Source organism: Crocodylus porosus, unplaced genomic scaffold (genome assembly GCF_001723895.1).
Source record: "Crocodylus porosus isolate Cpor-Errol unplaced genomic scaffold, CroPor_comp1, whole genome shotgun sequence".
Classification (NCBI taxonomy): Eukaryota; Metazoa; Chordata; order Crocodylia; family Crocodylidae; genus Crocodylus; species Crocodylus porosus.
In genome coordinates, this window is record NW_017728920.1 from 9,825,261 (window position 1) to 9,846,350 (window position 21,090).

The window sequence follows — 21,090 nt, forward strand, 5'->3', positions numbered from 1 at the left end:
CAGCTATAGTCTGATTAATGGTGTCTCTTCTGTGCTGCAGACAGATTTTCCAATACTGGAAATACTGGGAAGTGCTGGAAGGCCCTGTTGTAACAAGAGGCACTAGATCAGACAAGATCCAAATGGATACATGTTACATTATAAGTAGCATTGATGCTGGCACTTGTAGTTTTACATGATGAAACCCTGTTTCAGTAGCTTGTAATTTTGCCAAACTTGACCTGTTTGAACTGGAAATTCCCTTGTCATAGGCTGATTTAATAAAAAAACCACATTGATAAGCTCTTATCTGAAATGGTTCAGCCATTTCCAAGGATGTTGTTTGGGAAAATGTGTTCTTTCTCCCCATGTTTATGAAATGTTTGTAAAACTGTGAGAAATTCTAGCCACTCTACTCTTTGAAGCAGGGAGCTCATATTTGGTAAGGGGGACTCCCTCTTGTCAGAACCTGCTCTAGGGATGAATGTGGGTTGTCTGGTAGCAGAGACTGTTGTTTGTATGACCTCTGCCTCGTTTATTGCAGAGGTTGAAGGTGTGGAAGGAACAAGGCTGGGGCTTACAGGAAGAGAAAGTGGGGCACCATGGTTCAAGTAGCTGCAAAACACTCGTGGAACCCAAGCCTCTAGATCAGCCTCTGCCACAGAACTCTTGCTTGGTTGCTTGGCAAATCGCTTAAAACAAATTTCTTGGTGGCTACTAGTTACGCGCACTCTCTTTCCTGGATGCCTGACCTGATTTTTCAGATAGTGTTGCAAATATGCAGTGCAGTGTGAGCTCTGCTTTGACCAGATGAACTTCAATAAAAATGCTAAACACTCTGAAAAAGCAGGCCATGAGGGCCTCAAGATGGGCACCCAGAATAGGAAGACAGATGGCAATTTTGCCTTTATCCTCTCTGTGTTTCACTTCATTAGCTGTAAAATGGAAATAGTACAACCTCCACTCATGGGTATGCTACAAAGGTGAATTTGTTCCAGTGTGTGAAGCATTTGGATACTTAAGTGATGAGTATTGTAGAAAAGCCCATGAGACAAGTAGCTATTCAGCAGAGGGTTTAGATGATACACAGTAAACGAGGCCTCAGGCCATGCATTGAATGATGGGGATAAAAAGAATTAATGGCTTCCCATTCATCCTGTGCACTGGATGGGGCAGGGACCTCAGGGAACAACAATCTGTAATCATGTAATTAAAGATTGTCAAGATGGAGAAGTCCAGGAGAGAGGAGTGATGTTTCTACAGGCAGCTTTCATTTTGACATTTCCTGGCTTTTCTGTGCTTGACTGTTAAAGTCAAACACAGCAATTTTAACAGTCTTTTAATACAAGGTATTTGTTGGTGTAATAGCATCCTTCTCCCAGCATGCTGAAACTGGTGAGGGCACTTGATGTTTTTGCAGTCTACAGAGAAGGCTGGTGGGGCCTTTTGTACTTCAAGAATCACTATTTTTTTCTGATTGTTTTACAGTAAACTTATGGATAATGCTAGACTTTCAGCTGTGACAATGATGTCTGGTATTTATTCAATGAACACATACAGCCAGCAGCAATGGTATAAGATTCCTGCCCTGTGCTGAAGCAGATCTCCCTCCCAATCTACTGCATCCATATCAAGCTGACTCACTGTCCAAGCACAGTTTCTCATTGCTGCCTTTTCTTAGATTGCTAATTAGTGCCAGATATACTAAGGGGTGTTTGGAATACATCATCTTATAAAGCAGATTGCTTGTTCTTTTACATTTCATCAAATTTATGGTGTCATGCAGTGGTTTGTGAATAAAAGCTGATATATTACAGAACCTTCCTATAACTGCCCAATACATTTTATTACATCTAATCAAGTTTATGACAATATAATTAACAGAGAAAGCTTTCAGAGTAACCTGGAGCAGTTTGCCTGTATCATATCAATATTTCTCTACATTACTTATAAATTTAAAGCAAATATTAATCCTTTCCAACAGCTGCCATTTAAAAAAAGGGACTTGTGCCAAAGAAACAAAATAAATTCCTTCTGCTTTATAGAATTTCTTCTGTAGTTTGAAACTGAAAGGCTTTTCCCCCCTCTCTTTCATGTACAAAGCTGGTGTCTAGTGAATTTCAAATTGGATATTGCATATTGTGGCAGGGCTGAAAGGTCCCAGTCATGGACCTGTGTCCTAGTCACTGGTCACATACAGATTGACATGGATGTGGAACAAAAGGATGCTACAAAAGGAGCATAAAAATGATACTAGTCAGTAGGGCTGTGCGAAACAACACTGTTCCATTTCACCTTGAGTTTCTATGGTTTGACGGACAGCGTTTTGTATTGAATTTCTTTTTGATTTGAAACAGCTGTTCCATTTTGTCGAAACAGAAAGGGTGTTTTGATGCTGTTTTGATGTTTCACTGGGGGTGGGAAGTCAGCCCAGCTGGGCTGACTCCGCCTCCCCAGTGCTAGATCACACTGGCTGGGTTGACTCCCCATCCCCTGCGCAAGATCACACCAGCTGGGCTGACTCCTGCCAGATCTTTTGTTGCCAGGGAAGGGAAGTCAGCCCAGCTGGACCAACTTCCCATCCCCAGCACTATGGTCAAAACATTTAGACTTTCAAAACATTTTGACTAGAGTCGTTTTGTTTTGAGGCTATTTCGATGGCCTTTGTTTCACTCTAATTTTGCTGTTTCAACCTCAAAATGAGTTGAAAAACTGTCGAAACAAAACGGCCGGCGGAATTTCGCACTTCCCTACTAGTCAGTACAATAAACAGTAATCTCAGCTGCCTAGCCAGTGTCAAGGTGTTTGTGAAGGACAATGATGAGGTGTCTTTCAAGGTGGCTTGGGTAGGGGTTGCTCTTCTGAGTGAGTGTCCGAATGGAAGAAGTGAATAGAAGCTGTTAGATAGTGTAGCAAGTGGGTGAGAAAAGTCAGTATTGATTGCAAAAGTGAAGGTGGGCAACATCTTAAGAGCATCAGATAGATTATAGGTAGAGTGAAGAATAAGTTATGAAGGTTGGTCAAAAAGGAAGCTAAGTAATTTGTGTGTGAAGTGATGGAGGAGGAGGAGCCAATAGAAGGGATTATCAAAAATTGGTCAGTTGACATTGTCAAATCAACAAGCTGGGAAAATGAACTTTGTAGCCACTTCTTGAGTGGATAAAACTGGGACAAAATTGCTCTGGCCAGAAGAGAGAGAATTTTCTTCTGCCTTAGATTATGTGTCTTTATTGGGCATATCAATGCCAGCAACTTGCAGTTCATGAGTGACTTCAGTGTAACACTACACTGCACTGCTTACACCAATGAAATGTTAGAGATTGTCTGCACTTGCTAACTCCTTTCACCTCAGCCAATTTTAGCAACATTGGGAACACACTAGCTGCAGCGAGCATCATGAACACTGTATATTAGACCTGGTCTGAACTGAGTCACATGATACAAGTGCTGAAAATACCAGTGGTCATCTATACTGGAGTGAAGAATTGTCATTTATGTTGGAATTTAACCAGCATTCCCAATATTAAGATGTTTCTTATCTAAGATCTGCCCCATAAATTTCTTTGAAATTTGTTGTGTTATTTGCAGGTTGCTCAAGAAGAGTTATTACCATTGATATTTTTCATTTGTTTACCTGTAGGTGATGAGGTATTTTAGATTCAGAGATAATTCAGAGAGAGGTTTATTCTGTGGAGAGAAACCTATTTTACTTTTAAGTCTGCCTGGATGTGTTTCTTTTGCTCCCACGTTTCACAGAAGGCAGAGAAAACTCCATAGGCCCCAGCCCAGAATTCAAGTATCAATAATTACCATCTTCTCTCTCCTCCCTATTTCAGTCTTAAAGACATTTACAGACCATATGATCTAAACTAAAATCATGGGTCCAAACTCCTCTGAATTTTGGAGAACTTCAATTTAGATCCAAATTATCTGGAATCAGACCTATCCTTTGAAGTATAAGGCTTCTTCATTTATCAAAGGATTACTTGAAAGTGTTTATTATAGAAGGCCTAAATCAGGGCTGAACAAATCAATTCCTTTACACAGGGTTATCTTCCTGCCAGTCATTATTGGAAATAGTTTCACAATGCTCCTTTAGAAGCTTGAAAAAACATTTATCTTCTGTTCTGGTTTTGTCTTTTGCTGTTTGACACACATTGATTATTTTTCTCCTCACATTTCTAACAAAGCAGAAGTTAAGACAGTTCGTTTTTCTTTAAATATCTGTTTCTGTCTCAAAAGCATCCTTGGGGATGTCAATAAGAGCACCCTGCCCTTAGAGTATTGATTGTTGTTCAATATGACACATAAAAAATTAAGAATTTAATGAAACTTTTCCCTACTGTGGTGCATTGGGTTCAAAGCTTCTATAGAAACTTCAGTTTCTATAATGGAATTGTGGACAGAAATTACACTTCAGTGGTGCTTGTTGCAAGAATTCATCATCTTCAAATTAATAAGCATGGCATTAAAAGGAGATAAATAGTGTGGAGTTTGAAGTTTAGGGAACATTTTTATCTATTTTTTGAGATTGCTAAATGAGTGAATTTGTTAAATGCTTTCTCCTGGTATTTAAATCCAAGGTTTTTCCTCCAACAGTAATTCATAAGTGTTAGTTTTCTGCCTAAGTGACAAAATCTGATCAATGAGTAAAAACCAGAAAGCTTTCTCCTAAATCCATCCAGGTGCAGAGTGGGTTCCTTATTTTTACTATATATATTTCAGTTATTTTTATTGAAATCATCTAAGTAAGGTCTCATCCTCCATTTCTCCGTGACCAATCTCTGCTTCTTTTTCCCAGGTTTTCCTTTCATAGGGAACTTTTTAGTGTCCTGAAAAGTAAAGTCAACATCCCTGATGTTCCCACTGGATTTAGGCAGAATGAGCTGACTCATTATTGCCAAGTTTACAACGTTTAAGTATTGATGCACACATCCATTGGGGCTGGACACTTGTAGAGAGCTAATTGTGCATCCTTCCAGTGCTTGTCATGACACATTCTGGATAGTGCATAAAGACTTGTATAGATTGTTAAGGAATGTTTCTGCTTGGATTCTGGCAAAATCCATGTCAATTACTGTATATACTCAATTCTAAGATGAGGTCTGTTTACCTATTTAACATGGGGGAAAGTCCCCCCATCTTAGAATTAAATGTGAGGACAATAGTGTATGTGTGCCCCAGCCTCATCCTGTAGCAGTGACACATAGTTTGCATGGCTTCTACAGGGCCTGGGCTGGGGCTATGCTCTGTGCCCCAAGCTAGAACAGGGGCAGAGCTTGCTGGAGTAGAGCAAGGGTAAGGGGGGCAGGATGTGGGGAGCAGAGGCTGAGGGGGAAATGGGGGGCCTGCAGGGAAGGAGGCAGGGTGTAGAAGTGGGCAGGCAAAAGGAGCAGGCAAGCTGTTTGACCTCCCTATACCATGTGACCCTCCACTGCCTGCCCCCTTGAAGCAGTAGGGCCAGGGAAGGGAGGAGGGACAGGGGAGATGAATTAAAGACACCCCTCCAATAGTTAGATTCTATACCTAGAAAAGTATAGCAAATTTATAAATTTTCCAGATATAAAATCTTATTATTTGGAGATCATCTTAAATTCAGGGTCATCTTAGATTCAGGTAAATACAGTACATAGAGGGCAGGAGGGGTTCCTGAATGTTGTGGAGCTAATTGTATCATTCAGGTCTTCAGTAACCACGTGTAATATGAAAAAGAAACCAATTGAGACCCTTCCATAAAAAGAACTTGTTCTCCTAAATCTTGTCTTTTTTAGCTGGCCTGGTCAGCATGAAAATTGTTTGAGCTACTTGATTCCAGTGTGCCATAGATCAGTAACCCTGAATTGGACCACAAGAATATATGAAAGGGTTGTGAACAAACTTTAAAAATGGATCAACAAATTTAAAAAATGTAGTCTTCTTTAAAGGAGAAAAATGTGGGAAACCATGGCTTTTCCCTTGCAAGCTGACAGAGTTCCAGCCTGCAAGGGGCTGCTTGGGGGCCCCCGTGCCCCACACACACACTGAGAGTTGGGGCCTGGGAACAGGGGGCAGTGGGTCAGGAGTAATGGGCATTGGGTCGGGACTGGCCGTCAGTATTTACAAATGGGTCCTGGTACAAAAAAGGTTGAGAAGCATTGCTATAGAGGAAATTGAAGGTAGTTATGGGTTAGAGCAAGGGGAAGTTTAGGGTGAGGGAAACAGAAGAGGAAAGAGCCCTCATGCTCTACTTAAAAGCACCCTGTCATAAAATAGAAGTAAAAATACTACTACTACTAAATATGTCTACATGACAGACTGCTGTGTGCTGTAGAGATATCCATGATAGCTTTAACTTAGCTAGTTTGGTTGTTGGTAATGGTCTAATTCTAGCAACATGGATTTCAGTGTGGATGGATTTGCTGGGCTGAAAGATGCACTACTTCTTCATGTGGGCAGTCTTAGATTGCACTAAGTACAAGACTACTTTCCCAGTTTTCACAGTATCACACAAATACCTCTTAATGGGTACTGAGAGTATTATCCCTTACTGGGTACTAACTTCCCTGGAAAGTCCTTAGTCATACTTGGAAGACCTCTCGCTAGCATTCTGTAATCATAAGTCTACAAAAGTTCAAAAGTCATGACTGGATGCCAGAAATTTTAGTTTATGCACATAATGTGCAGCCCTTTGGTTTCTGGGTGCCAGTTTGCCACTGCAAATAAGATAAAGAGCTTTGAGGAGAATCTAAAAAGATGAAATTCAACCATTTCACTGATAAATCAAACAAGACAGTTTTAGACTTGTAAAACTCTGCATCTGGGAACAGTGGACAGGGAAGTAAAGCACAGGCTTGTCACAAATGCAACCTAGGATCTTCCTTTCTTTCTTGCTACTAATATTCAGTAATGATCATTATTCTTGGCGGCTTTTTCTTGCAGTTCCTGTGCTGTGCAAGTCTAGCTCCATTGAGGTGAGCATCCCCAAGGATTTTGTTGGAGGACTGGATCTTTCCCTCATCAATGCTTCCTGTAAAGGAGTATCCAATGGTACTCATGTCAACATCAACTTCTCCTTGAAGTCCTGTGGCACTGTTGTAGATGTACGTATCATCATGGTCTACCTATACATAAAGGACAAATAAGGGCTCAGTTGAGGAATATACTTTGCACCACTTCATTAGAAGGTATTGCACACCCAATCCTGCAGGCCTTAACATGAACGGAGTCTGCTGTAGTCACTGGACAGTGTATATGAGGAAAGGCTGCAGGATCAAGCCTTAAATGTACATTAGCCCCCCTCTCACCATTGGTGTTTTATGTGAGGTATGAAACTGTCTGAATGGACTGAGCTGTTCAGGCATCCAGTTTAGTTGTCCTTCATGAAGTTTCTTATTGCACAGATGAAAACTCCATTGGTCAGTCTGATTCCTAACTTTATAATGCCCTTTTTATTAACTTAATACAATGTCGTAATGTTCCATATGGAGAAGAAATGAAAAAGATGCTGGTTTCATGTGCATCTCATATGCTTGTCCAAGTATGAATTTGTGTATTCATGTGTATGCTTCCACTCAACTTTTCATCCATCTGAACATACCTAAGGCCCTCAAGACAGATGCAATCCTTTCTCCAAGAATGGGATGCCTTCATCTGAAACCCTTATTACCACCTTGGTGGCTAGAAATGGCACTGTAAAGTAAGGAAGGGTAGAATCCTATTTCTACAGTGCTGTCAGGTCAGAAAAAGAGGAAACAGGACACGAATCAAATGATATATTAATTAGGCTGAAATTAAGTAATCATATTGGAGAATTCAGAGGGGAGAGATTGCAACTCAGTAATGCCTAGATGAATGATGCTGCTGAGGGCCATCTTCCAAATTGCCAATTTTAATTTTTGCATGAATATTTATTCTTGAAATAGTCCAAAGCCTATTACTGAAAGGAGTGGGCCTTTTTGAGGGATTTTAGCCATAAGTTATTTTGTGGTATCTCCAGTAAGAGCCTCTTCTCTGCTTTGAAGGAAATGAGCTCAACCCAAGGCAGGAAAGGCTGCTATAAGTGGTCTGTGAGACTTTGTCCTGCATCTATTGCTGGCTCAATCCTAGTAATGTGTATTTCTAAATATTGAGGATTGAGCAGAGGCTGTTTAATTCATATAGGACCTTAGCTTTGGTCCTTGAGGTAAAAGGACAGATTTATCCCCTGTCATCTAGCAGTTGATCCTGTTCACTGAATATAGTCAGAATGGAATACGGAAGCAGTGCCCATATTATGCTTGTTGAAGGCTGAACTGGCAACTTTTCAAGAGCCAGAAGGCTCCACTTAATGGAATGTGAATAGTGCAGTAGATTATGCTGCACCAATCTTTAATACAGAACTGCAGCCCACGGAGACTACATGTCCCAACATAACACTTGGATCAAAATTGATTGTTGTACTCCTAGGTTATAGTAGAGGTGACAGTGCAGGCTACAGTGTGTAATTTTATTGGCCATGCTCTGTCTACCTTTAGAACAGCAAGGGAAGCTCAGATTCTGGCACGTGCCCAGAATCATAGATAAGGGTCCTGTTTTGTTGATGTCCAGTTACTTAGTATTGTGATGATTTCCTCACCCCCAACCTTTGACTTTGCACTGCTGCAGGTGGTAAATGATAAAATCATTGCTACCAATCTGGTGACTGGCTTGCCAAAGCAGATGCCTGGCAGTAATGGGGACATCATCATTCGCACCAGCAAGCTGCTGATTCCTGTGACCTGTGAGTTTCCCCGCCGGTACACCATCTCTGAGGGCTATGTCCCCAATCTCAAGAATTCCCCACTGGAAATCATGAGCCGCAACCGGGGCATCTTTCCCTTCACCCTTGAGATCTTCAAAAACAAAGACTTTGATGAGCCCTACAGGGATGCTCTCCCTACCCTGAAGCTTCGAGATTCACTGTATTTTGGGATTGAGCCCTTAGTACATGTGAATGGACTGGAGATGCTTGTAGAGAGCTGCTTTGCTACCCCTACATCAAAAATTGATGAGATCTTGAAGTACTACTTAATTCAAGATGGGTAAGTGATATAGGTGTACCTCTATTGAAAGTCTTACGTTAGGCCCAGGACCACCTGGGTCTCCCATGGCATTCACTTTTCCACAGTAGCTGACTGTCAGATAAAATTTAGAGTGATGGTTCAGAGTTATTGCTGTCAGTAAAAGTGCTCACCTCATAAAAAAGGCTCTGGAGGGACCAAAGAGAGGGAAATTGTAAGTGACCGATGGTAAACTAGCCAACATAGAACACCTGTCTCCCTAACTATCATGATGGATAATTAACTTTGGCTCCTGTAGAAAGCCACTTTGACCCTTCTTGTCTGCCAGCAGGCTGGCAAACACCAAAGAGTATTTAATCAATTGGCAGAAATCTCTACGGCTGGATTTACTCTGTGAAGCATGCTCATTGCTGCAGCCAAAGCTGGAATCAAACCTCTTTTATATTCCATTTGCAGCCATTTTTACCATGTAAGCCAGAGGATTTTCCAAGATTGGAATTGATATGAGTTGTGCATAGATCATTTAAATCTTGCACCCACCGTCTAGTGCTCTGGCACTAGAGAAACAGGTTGTTACTTGCCACTTAATTTGGGGATCATTTTCTGGCAATTGTTATGGGGTGTTTTCTCCAGGATATGTTAAACAGGAGCTTTTGAACTGATCTAAGAGATCTCTAAAAGGACATGTAATAATGATTTTATGAAATAGGTTTGAAATAATTTGGCTTTTGTTCTAACACTTTACATAAGATGGTTCCAGTTTTTACCTGTCTTGACCTTTTAGAATAAGTTCGGTGCTGACATGATGATGTCATGTTGTAGAGTTACCTCGATATGTCTGCACTTTGGCATTGCCTAACAATGTGGTGAAACATTGATGCCATAATGTAGAATCAGGATACACACATTCAGGGACTCTAATTAGCTAATTAGCTGAGTCCAGTTTACTGACTGTCTATTAGCTGGCAAGGTGAGAAGAGGTTTATGCAACATTGTTCAGCTGCTAGGTTAAACTGTCCGCCACAAGAGCTACTGAGACAAAATTTCCACAGACAGATTTTTTTAAAGCAAGCAGGGAGGTCCTGTGTATGCATTACCCAAATAAATGCATTTTCACCTCAGTCTAACATAAATGAGTATTACTATAACAATTTGTAGTCCTCCCACACTAGTCACCTCTGTTCTGACTTGTGTACTCTAGTATGTTTCTTTATTGTTTCTTTATTTCTTTTATTGTTCCCGTTCATAATGGAATAAATGACTTGTCAGGCCTCCTGCAAAGAGTAGGCACTCATGTTCCTGGGTTTGCAAACAGTCCTTTATTTCCTATAATTTCAATATTATGGAAAGTGGTGGGTAATAGTTCAGGCAGAAGGAGCAAGGGCTGAATGTAGAGAAGGGAGAATTGTACAGCAATGTCTCGAATCTGCCTTAATAGTTGTTTTTGTAACCTGAGTGTAGTGGATCCAGGTTTGCTGCGTAAGCAAACACTGAGCAGAAGCCCACGTTGCAAAACAACATCATGCAGAAATACCTAAGCTGTTCTCCTGGTTCAGAGGTACCAAAAACCCCTCTGTTATTTGCATCCTCTAGAGGGCATTAAAACTTCACAGAAAGGATATGGGATTAAGTGTGACAGCAGTAGGGGAGAGGTTGCTCAGAAGAATGAAAAGGCATTTCCTCCCTCCTGAAGGATGCGTATATCTAAAGCAGAGACTCAGTTAATGCTGGCATTGCTCCTCCACCACCAAATGTCTGTCCCTGTGAGGAGCTCCATGGGCTTGATGACATGTGCCTGCAGATTGCAGGTTGAACACCACTGCTCTAGGATGTTTAAGGAGCAGATGGAGGTCTTGATTTAACCAAGCCTATCAATGTTAAGATGATTCCATTTCAATCAGTAAATGGCCTCTTCTTTAAAGGTGGCACTATCATTATAACTAGGTGGTCTATATGACTCCCGTAGGTCAAGTTCATAGCGTGCAACAGAGACTCTTTGCATTCCTCCCATACACCCTACACGCTCCCTGTTGCCACTGTCCCATCCCCTCCCATTTCAGAGTCCCCTTGCAAACTCCCCAAATTCCCTTTCCCAGTTTGTCAGTACTTCGCCCCATTCAAGTATTCCCTGTTCTCTCCCCCATGCTAGGAGTTTGGTGTGTACCTTTATACACCCAAAAATTTGTACCAACATCACCTCTCCAAGAAGGGGCTGTGTCTACCCTATTTTTTCCCTCCTCTATAATAGTGTCTCCTATTGTCCCTCCATGCCACGTGTTCTGGGTATATCCCCATTCCCTTTGTGTCCCCAGTACTGTTTGTTGGGGAAGATAGGTCCTTCCAGTTGTTAGTGTATCAGCAGGTTAACCTATATTGCAAAGATGGGCAGAGATAGGATGAGAGAATTTAGAGGAATTATATGATGTGGTTAAGTGGACAACTGGAATTGGATGGCCCAAGAGGTCTATCTAGTCCTATAGTGTATTTTTGTGCTGGAGGGCATTAATGGTACTGTCATCCAGTTTGAAAGTAGAGATGCTTCAAGCTGTGGCTGAGCTGTTTTGGTAGCCCCCCTGTTCTGTGTGCCCCCCTTTCCTCATTTCAGTGTTCCTGTTTTCTTCACAATCAGTTCGGTCCTGGCCACCGATACAGTTGGAAATGTTTGGATGAAGCATTCACAAATGATGATAATACTTGCATACAACAGAGAAATGCCACAGAGTTGAGCATGTGGCTTCTGAGTTCAGCCCTCATTGGAAGAAAAATTATTAAAACAGGAAATGAATCAGTCAGGAGCTGTGCCTTTAAAGGTGATCTCATGATAAAACAATCCAGTGGCATCTGAAGTTTGCCCTTGGGAATGTTTGAATGTTGCTTTTTCCAGATGTACATTATTTATAAATTCCCCTTGGATACCTCTTTATATTAGCCTCTTGGGGCATTCTAGGAGTTATAAACTGAATTCCTGTTCAGGTATCATGCATTACAAGTAGGGAACACACTCAGAACATGACCTCTACTTGCTGAGAAGAAGCCAGAGAAATCACTAACCGTTGAATTATATAACACTGATTTTTTTAGTAGTAGTAGTTTTATTCTTGTGATTAATGTTGTTGTTTTATTACTACAATTACTATTACTATTTTCTATTTTCCTGTTTTTCTTCTTTGCCTTAGTTGCATACAATAGATCATTCCAACACACAGCTCTACCATACAGTATACCTTCCTGTATCCAGTTTATTCCAGTAAGGTTAGCAACTTTCTGTAGGAATTTAATTGACTAAATTCAAAGTTATTAAATGAGCATTCCAGAAAAAACAGAATTAAATATAAGGCTCATTTTCCTTTTTAATATATTAAATATATCATTAAATATTTCTTATGGAAGTTTTCTGTTAAAGATTACTTCCAAAGTAAAGCTACAGCATTTCATGTTCTGTTATTCTATCCTCTCCATCTTTTCCACCTCCACTTCTTTCCACCTCTGCTTATTTTATAACATCCAAAATCCATGTTCCTGTGGTTAGCTTGCTGGAAAGATATGCTGTATTGATGTCGTACTGCAGTACTATAACAGAATAGAGTGCATGCCTTCTTAATTGGACAGGGCATTTCAATAATCACTAATAGCTGTTATTAAGTAACAAAAAATGTAGCATTCTTTTTTGTTAATTCTATATTTAGCTCTAAAAACCTAGTTCTGGTCCCAAACTGAAGCTCAGCAGAAGCAATTGACTGTGAGCACTAATACAGTATATTAGCACTATACTATGCTAATGCTAGGGCATGAAAATCTAACTGTGAATTTGACAAGACAGGATGACCCTGATCAGTGTAATTTCACAGTCCAGGCTGAAAAATTGCAAAAAGTAACTAAAAGCTTAAATAAGAATGGGGAAAAACAAAATTAGAGCCAAAAAGTCTTTCATTTATTAATTCAAGTTATCTAACGCACAAAATATTTTTTCCTTTTCTAGTAAATTATTTTTCTCTTTTCAATGTTCCTTTAACATTAAAATTATTTTTCTTTTAAAAAAAATAAAAAATGTGAATCATCTCTCAGATCTGCACAGGTTCTATCAACCATTGCAGACTCTGCTGCCCAGAGAGGTGAACTGAGGATAAGCTAAATTGCAATTCTTTGGCAATCCTCCTGCTAAGGGCCCTGCATGTTATTTGTCATGTGTATGCTGCCGATTTTTTGCTGCAGAGATGCACTTTGTCTGGAGATGCTATCAGTCGCCACTGTTGATTTTTTCCTTTATTTTTCAACGTTCTGTTGTGGCCAAAGAGAAAATAATGTGGATTCTAACTCAAGAAAGCTAAACCCTCCCTTCTTTGCTGTAATTAAATGTGTTGGGATGCTTTTTTTTCCACATCTGTGAAAGCTATTAGAACTTATCCCTCTGTTTTCTTCAGCTGTGTTTCTGATGACTCCGTGAAACAGTACACGTCGAAGGATCATCTTGCCAAGCACTTCCAGGTCCCTGTGTTTAAGTTTGTGGGTAAAGACAATAAGGTGAGCTCAGAACAAAAACAAAGTGTTTCTCTAGTAGACACTGTGCCAGTTCATGCCTGACTGGGAACTTCTCTTTGGGGCATGAATCTTTTTATCTGTAAGGGTATTAGCACAGCATTAGCGTGGAGCCAGGGGTAGGAAGACCTATCCCAGGAAAGATTACTGATGTGTTTAGTCTTCCATTTTGTCTCTTTCATTCCCCTGGATTAGGTGCTTAAGCGTACAGAATAATAATAATAAAAAAAAAAAGCCCTGGACAATTGTGCAACAGCATAGTATACTTTCTTCCTGATGTCAGGCAATGATTAGATTTGTCCTGAAGTATGAAGGCTAATAGTCCCTGTGACTCCTGTCTGACCTAATGTAATATAAATGTAGACTCTGTTCTGATTTTTGTGCCTATGTCTATGAATTCCATTAAGCTATTCTTAGGAGATATCATCAGGCACTTAGGATGCAGGCCACTGCTTTAATTCATGGTGCTTTACATAAAGTGCCATGAGTTAGAGCACCCCACCCCCCTCCGGGGGTAAGAGAGGGGACTAAGCTCCACTTTGGAGCTGATTGAGCTGAGAAGCTTGCCTGCAGGCTCTCCCCTTAGCTTCACCCCACCCTCCTCCCAGCTCCAGTGCTGTCTGCAGGAAGGGAGAGGGAAGAAGGCAGGGGGAGTGAGTTGTGGGCTGGGGTTTTGCCCAGCTCAAAGCTGGAGGGGGGCGGCCTGGGGGGGGATGGAAGGTGGCAGGGGGTCCAACCCACCCGCCCCCCCACCAGCTCAAGCTGAGCAAACCCCAGACAGCAGCCCACTCCCCTACTTCCCCCCACTCCCTTCCTGCAGACAGCACCAGATACAGAGCTGGGCTACATCAGCCCATCCCTGATCACATGACAGAAGTTCCCTCGGGTGTTTCAACATGGAGCACCTTCTTTTCCCTCATTTGATGAGGGTTAATTTGTTGTGAGATCATGAGAAATGTAACTTCTGTCTGCACCCTTTATACCCTCAGTAGTTCTCAAATTGTTGGGATCAGCTATTGGGAAATATAGTCAAACGTTCATATTTCCAAAGGGCATGTGGCCAATCATTGCCCCAGTGTGCAGTGTCCAGTCCTGACCGGTTTTCTACCCTAGCATTGCCTCTTTGAGTTTGACCTTCCCTACAATTTTCTAAATGTCAGACTCTGCATGCTGCTTCTTTAGATTCGTACAAAGCAATGAGGCAAGACTAAGCTGATGGAAGTTTCAGGTAAAAATTGCGGTGAGAGAATGAGAGAGACCATACTTTCAAGGGTAATTTTCTTCAGTCTAATAATGTTCCTATTTAGTGTCAGAAGAAAGCAACACTTTCTATTTCATATATCTATATATAGATCTATATATAGTTATATAACTATAACACTATCTATAGATATAGATAACTGTCACATGATACTAACCCAGTACAGACAATCTCAGGCATTTAAAAATGACAGCTCAAACTCCAGCAATTCATGATTGTCTTAAAAATCATGAGATTAAAAATACAGTACAACTGCATGTTAACAAACCTACATGAGACTGGGGAAAAATTCATTAGAAGGGGGTGTTTGTTATAAGAGTACTAGTCAATTTGCTGCATCAGGATAACGAAAAAATCAGTTCCTGCTGTTGGGATTGTTATCAACAGGTTTTGTTCTAATCCAGTTGTACTGAATCGAAGTTAGCACTTACCGTCTGCTTTCTACAGCTTGTGAGAAGCTGCCCACCTTGTATGTATAATGAAATTAGGTTCAAACTTTAACCTTAACTCCATTCACAGGTCTGCAAGCTTCTCTATTCTACTTACCTTCTCCTGTCTCTTCAGTGTGAGGAGTGTGATTCTGTCACTGTCTCCTCTTCACTGTCTGGAAAGGCTCGTAGCTGTCCTACTTAGCTTTGCATTTTGTGCTTCTCCACAGACCCTCCCTCACTTCCCCTGTGTTGAGAAGGGGACATTTCCCTCCGTTCTCCCCCACTCTGTCCGTTTCCTGTGCCCCATGTTTCCTGTTCCCCTTCAGATTGTCTCCTGACCTTCACATTCCACTTCGGTTTCAATTTCCTGACGTGTCTCTTAGCCTGCTTCCCTTTCTTAGCACCTCTACTTCTGTCCCCTATCTAGCCTTAACATAGCAAATAAGGGGACTGATACTTTTCCTGATGGCAGTTTGGTTATGGACTCACTGGAAACAATGAGAAATAGCAGCCATTTTTTGGGAGCAGCTACATTTCTCCTGCAAGGATTAACAGGACATGGCAGCCATTTTGCCCTTCCTTCAATTTCATTGACAGGAGTGAGGGATGTTGACCAGCCTGGGTTAAGGCAAAATGTTTGGTTTAGGGTAGAAATAGCAATATTGTAGGAATAGCTGCAAACAATGTTAGAAGAATAGGCAAACTCCAGGCAGAAAACTGCCTGCATGATGATTCTTCACACTGATTTCTGCCTGGTGCCTCACAATCATGCAGGAAGTGTTCTTACATTGCCGCATCCTTGTGTGTGGCATGCTGGACGAGAGCTCTCGCTGCGCCCAGGGCTGTCGGAGGAGAATGCGCCGGTCAGCAGAGGGGGAGGACAAGGAGGAAGGTGGTCGCACGACAAACCGTATCCTGACAGGTGGCCCTATTAGAATCATCATGGATGAGTAGCAAGACCCCAACTCTACCATGCAACAGCCAAGAATCTGCCCTCCTTAATGATGTCTTCCATTATGGGCCTTTGATGTGAAATAGGTATTTGGTGAAGCCCCATATGAGCCTATGATCTTGTTCCATAACAGCCTGACAATTAGTTGGTGAGCTAATATTAGATTTGGAGGCACCCTCTCCAAATGCAGTCTGAACTGCAAAATAGTATAGCTATACTGTACATGCATTTCTATCAACTGATGGACTCTTTTGATCTATAGGCTTAAGTGTTACCTGCCTTTATTTTTTATGTCTGTTTGCAAGCACCATATTATTGTTAGTAGTTTTTAAATGCATGGTGTTAATGTTCTTTTTATTTTTCAGAAGACAATAAACAGTTTCAGAAATTCAGCACACTTGCTAAGCAAATGTATGCAGCGAGTAGATGAAGTGTGTATAGCATTAAGTTTTTGACGGCCAATTATATTAAATATGTATCTAATAAAATACAGACTGGAAAATAATATTAAATATAGGCAGTGAAAGCTAAGAACTGTTTCAGTCAAGTTTGAATACTATTTTAAAATATTAAGAGGTATTTAATAAAAGTTAGCTTTATATTTTTCTCTGTTGCATGCATTTCTACAGTATTTTTCTTTTGTATTTTGTATGTGATTTCTTTTTCTCTCTCCCCCTACCCCCAATTTGGTGAATTCTTATAAGTGGTGTGGCACCTTTAATTGTTAAAAAAAAATAAAAATAAAAAATAATCTCAGAATTAATCAGAAACATTATGCTCTGATAGTCTGTGACTGGGATGTTTTAATGTATTAGCCTGGAACTTGCTATTGTATTTTGACTGATATGACAAAAGGTGTTAAAGAAATGCATATTACAAATAATTAATACACATATACAATTCAAGATGTTCCCTAGATAATACAAAGACAGAAGGCTGGGCCCAGCTTTCCTGAGTAGAGTCCTTAAAGTAATACTGTGTGGAGATAAGCACTGTCTTAGTGGATGAGGCCAAGAAGGCAAGAAGATGAGACAGGAAAAGAGGATATAGTCATACCAGTCTAGGATTCCTTTTGGACACAAAATACCTGCACAGGAAGTGCTATCATCTCTAAACCAGCCTGAACTAGTCCACACTTAATTTCCACACAGTCAAAGATTAGTGATCTTGGGCAGAGCAGTTTCCTATACGAAAAGCACAAGGCATACATAGCAACAATAAACACAACATGTGCAGAAAGTAGACACAAAGGGCAAAGATGAAAAAGGGAGCTGTTTCTTAGCCATTAAACATGACTCACTGGTGCTAGTAGGATGTTTTGCAGCTGCCATGCACTGCATTGCGTGCAGTTTTGGCTGTCAGTATTCCCTTTAAAAAGGTTGTGTGTAACTTTGTAGAGGGATTACACTAGAAAATACCTCAAATCCATATAATCTATTTCTCCTTCAGCTGGAAATTGCTGAACCAAAGTGCAAAAAAAATGTTACTGCTCACAAATGGACAATAATATTCAATGGGCATGGCAATCATAGCATCAGTATTGCATTTCATTGTTCTGTTTCATCTGGCAGACAGATTAGGCATAAATCATCACTAAGATTTATTCAGTAGTTTTATGGTTTTAAAAAAGGCTTTTGTCTATATTTTCCACTAGGGAGAGCATGAGTAAGTATGGGCATTTATAAATGTGCTCTGGGAGGGCGTGCTCTATAATTGGTGCACCTCCAAGTGCTGTGCTATTACAGTGCTCGGAGCATCATGTGTATCAGCATTCCTGTGCTGCAAAATGGTAGCGTGGGCACTTAACTAAAGCTCTTTTGACAGGTTTTAGTTAAGTGCCTCTGCTGCCATTTTTCAGCGTGGGGATGCTGATACATGTGATGCTGGAGTCTACTGGAGCGTGGTAATGAACACTCTCCAGCAAACTCAATTAATCATGTATAGGAGTCCTATGTGTTTGAATGAGCAATAGTGAAAAATATCTGGTAAAATAAATGATTATGAATGGATGGAAAGCTGTTGCTATTTTAATGTCTTATCTAGCTATATTTGAAACAAAAATAATTGAATCTGGAATATGTTGCATTACAACTTTCCTCCTGCTTCTGTTGAATCACCTCTGTTTTAGGATTGCCTTGGCTGTTTTCTGCTGTCATTTTAACTTTTTCTAAAGATCCAATGTTTAAATTGACTTTGATAAAACGTGAACTATGAAAATAAAATGAAGTTGTAGCCACCTTATTTTGCAGTTTTTTTGAAGAGGTTCATTTAAAAGACGTGGATGTTGTTTGTTTTATCTCTTATACACTTGAGTAATCTGTGATAAAATCTCCTTTCTGACCTGCAGTCAGTTCTGATCTGTGCCTGCATCTTTGCCACAGATGGCTATGGACTATGGAAGTCCTGCTGACATCTCTCTCTTTTTGGAGACTTATTCCATCATCATGACTTAATTTTATTTTATGCAGACCTCATCTGGACGCCTGAGCCGCTTTGGTAGCTGCTGCGATCAGTCAACAGATCTCATGAATCTTTTCCATGTTTGGGCATATAAATTAAGTGCTAGGGAAAGGTACCTTGTTTATCACCTTTTGTTTGTCATCAGAGCAAGTAGGAATAGAAAACTCCCTGGCTCTACCTTATAAATAAGTATTCTGACCCAGAGGGACTTACCTCTAGGAAGGAAAGTGGTTTAGTGTCCAAGACTTTCCAGTGATTGGCCTTTCTGCTAACATTGTTAGTTAAGGCACTAGTAGGTGTTGCTTTTTGTGATGTAAATGCATACAGCCACGAGATAGTAATGACGTCAAACCAAGACTAGATTCCTTCTGCTGATGTGGGAATGAAAGGGTTACTGTCCTTCGCTCCAGAGTTGGTGTCACCACAGATAGGCACAAGGTATTTTTTCCTCTTTCCACATTCCAGTGGAGTTGAGACCACCACTCTGTTGTGGTCCTGACTCCTGCCAGGAGGATGCACATTTATTTCTGACATCTGCTATTTATTCTGAGTCCGCATGCAGATCTGCACTCTGCCCATGATCCTTGCTTCTCTCACCCTTCCCTCCGTAGTTTCCATCAACTACCTCTGCTCTTTCACATCCCTTTGAAAAATGTTACTGAGGTGTCTTCTTGTCTGCTTCCCTTCCTGCTCCTTGCCAGAATTATTGCCTGTCCCTAAAGAACCATAAAATCCAAGCCATAACACTCTTAAGTTACACAGGGTGATTTCTGCAGAGCCGATGGTGGGTTCTTATCACGTAGCTGGCAGCATCCATACAGGCAGGGCGCAGCTGGGGCCGTGAACCAGCACTACAGCCCATGAGGCCCTGCACTTCCTTTGCACTATCTGACAAGAAGGGGGTGTCTGCACCCCTTGTCGCAATCCTGCCAAGCAGGCAGGCAGCAGCCAAGTTGAGATCCCCATGCTCTCAGTTAAGCCAGTCCTGCCTGTGCTCACTCTGGCTCATGTGTCAAGGCAGGAGGCAGCCGTGCACAGACACAGCTGTGCTGCTCCAGCCTGGAGCTGGTGTGTGAGCCTCAGCTGTGGAGGAAAGGGGAGGGGCAGCATGCAGGGCGCCATGGGCCCGTGTGGGGATGGGCCCCGCTGCTGAGTGGGGATTTCCGAGGAGAGGGGGTGGGGAGAGGGGCTATGGAGTAGGTGAATTGTGGGAGCAGAAGGTGAGGACAGCCTGTGGTGCTGGGGACAGGATGGGCTGAGCATAGAGCACTGGGCAGTCAGGTTGTGGGGTGCCGACTGGGTGGGCTCTGGGGGTGTGGGGCAGTGGGTTAGAAGAGTGTTCCTGGAGTGGTTGGCACATTGGTGCTGGGGTTGGGTGAGTGCATGCATGAGAAAGGGGTGCAGGGCAGTTGGCAAGTAGGTGTTGCCCAGTCACAAAACAGATGAGCAAGGGCTTGCAGCACAGTCGCACCTGGCCCAGGCTCTCAAGGCAGGTGGGAGAGTGCAGCATGGTGCAGGGGGAATTGAGCACTGGTTTACAATGCAATTTTGAGCAAATGAGCAGGATCCCTGACAGCGCCTCTGAGGAAGGTGTGGAAGGATGCGTTAGCCCTGGTCCTGAGTGAGTCCATCCTTGGTGTTGCACCTTTGGCCCACTCTGACTGGATAGCCCTTCAGGAAACTGTTACAACATGTTCCAGCCCCCAGTTTTCAAGAAGTCAGACAGGGCTGCTTTATACTGTATCTCCCTCTGAGACTGTGGGAGTACCACTGGATGCATGAAGACACTGGTCAGCTCAACCATTTGTGAATAAGAACTGTATATAATTTAACCAAGTATAAGCCAGGAGGTGTCTGTTGGGGTGAGCAGAGGGCATCCTCCTTCCTCTGGGCTGGGGATAAATGTGGCACAAGTCTTATATGTTGAACTGTTGTGTACCTTGATCAATCTTGCTTCACATCAACCTGAACAACTGTGAAGTAGCCAGAGTATTAGTGTTTCGATCAGTGATCAGTAAAGTGATCTCTGGTCAGACTGGGGAGAATTCTTTGGGGTTGTTTAGTCTTATTTCACATGCCATTGAGCCTCTTTTTTTTTTTTTTTTTATTAAAAGTGTCAAAAATGTCACAGTTACTTAACTTTTATAGATGTTTCGGATCACCAGAACTAAATTTTACAGTGAAAAATGTAGCCTTTATAGTAGTACATATATCAGCTGCAGGTTCTGAGGTGCTCATGGGAGGAAAGTAAACCTGAAGGAGTTATTTTTACTAGTTGTGTCTTCAAAGTTATGTAGCTTTGATTGAAAGACTCAGTTCTAAACCTCTCTGTCTATCCATTGTGCTATAAATTATCTTGTCATTTCATGCTTATCCTGGTTTTAATCCAATATCACTCTAACTAAAATTTCCTAAAAGATTTGTGATTTAAACATAGATACTGAACAGACAAGA

General features: G+C 41.4%; 1 protein-coding gene across 1 annotated transcript in view; it reads left to right on the forward strand.

The window, feature by feature from the left end:
• OIT3 (oncoprotein induced transcript 3) overlaps positions 1 to 16,940 on the forward strand; it is a 34,103-nt gene extending 17,163 nt beyond the window's left edge. Inside the window, exons 6-9 of the mRNA XM_019538569.1 lie at positions 6,898 to 7,058; positions 8,602 to 9,017; positions 13,418 to 13,517; positions 15,999 to 16,940. Coding sequence (XP_019394114.1) covers positions 6,898 to 7,058; positions 8,602 to 9,017; positions 13,418 to 13,517; positions 15,999 to 16,178 — 857 coding nt within the window. The 3' untranslated portion in view covers positions 16,179 to 16,940. The remainder of the gene's footprint in view (positions 1 to 6,897; positions 7,059 to 8,601; positions 9,018 to 13,417; positions 13,518 to 15,998) is intronic.
• The last annotated feature ends 4,150 nt before the right edge of the window (positions 16,941 to 21,090 follow it).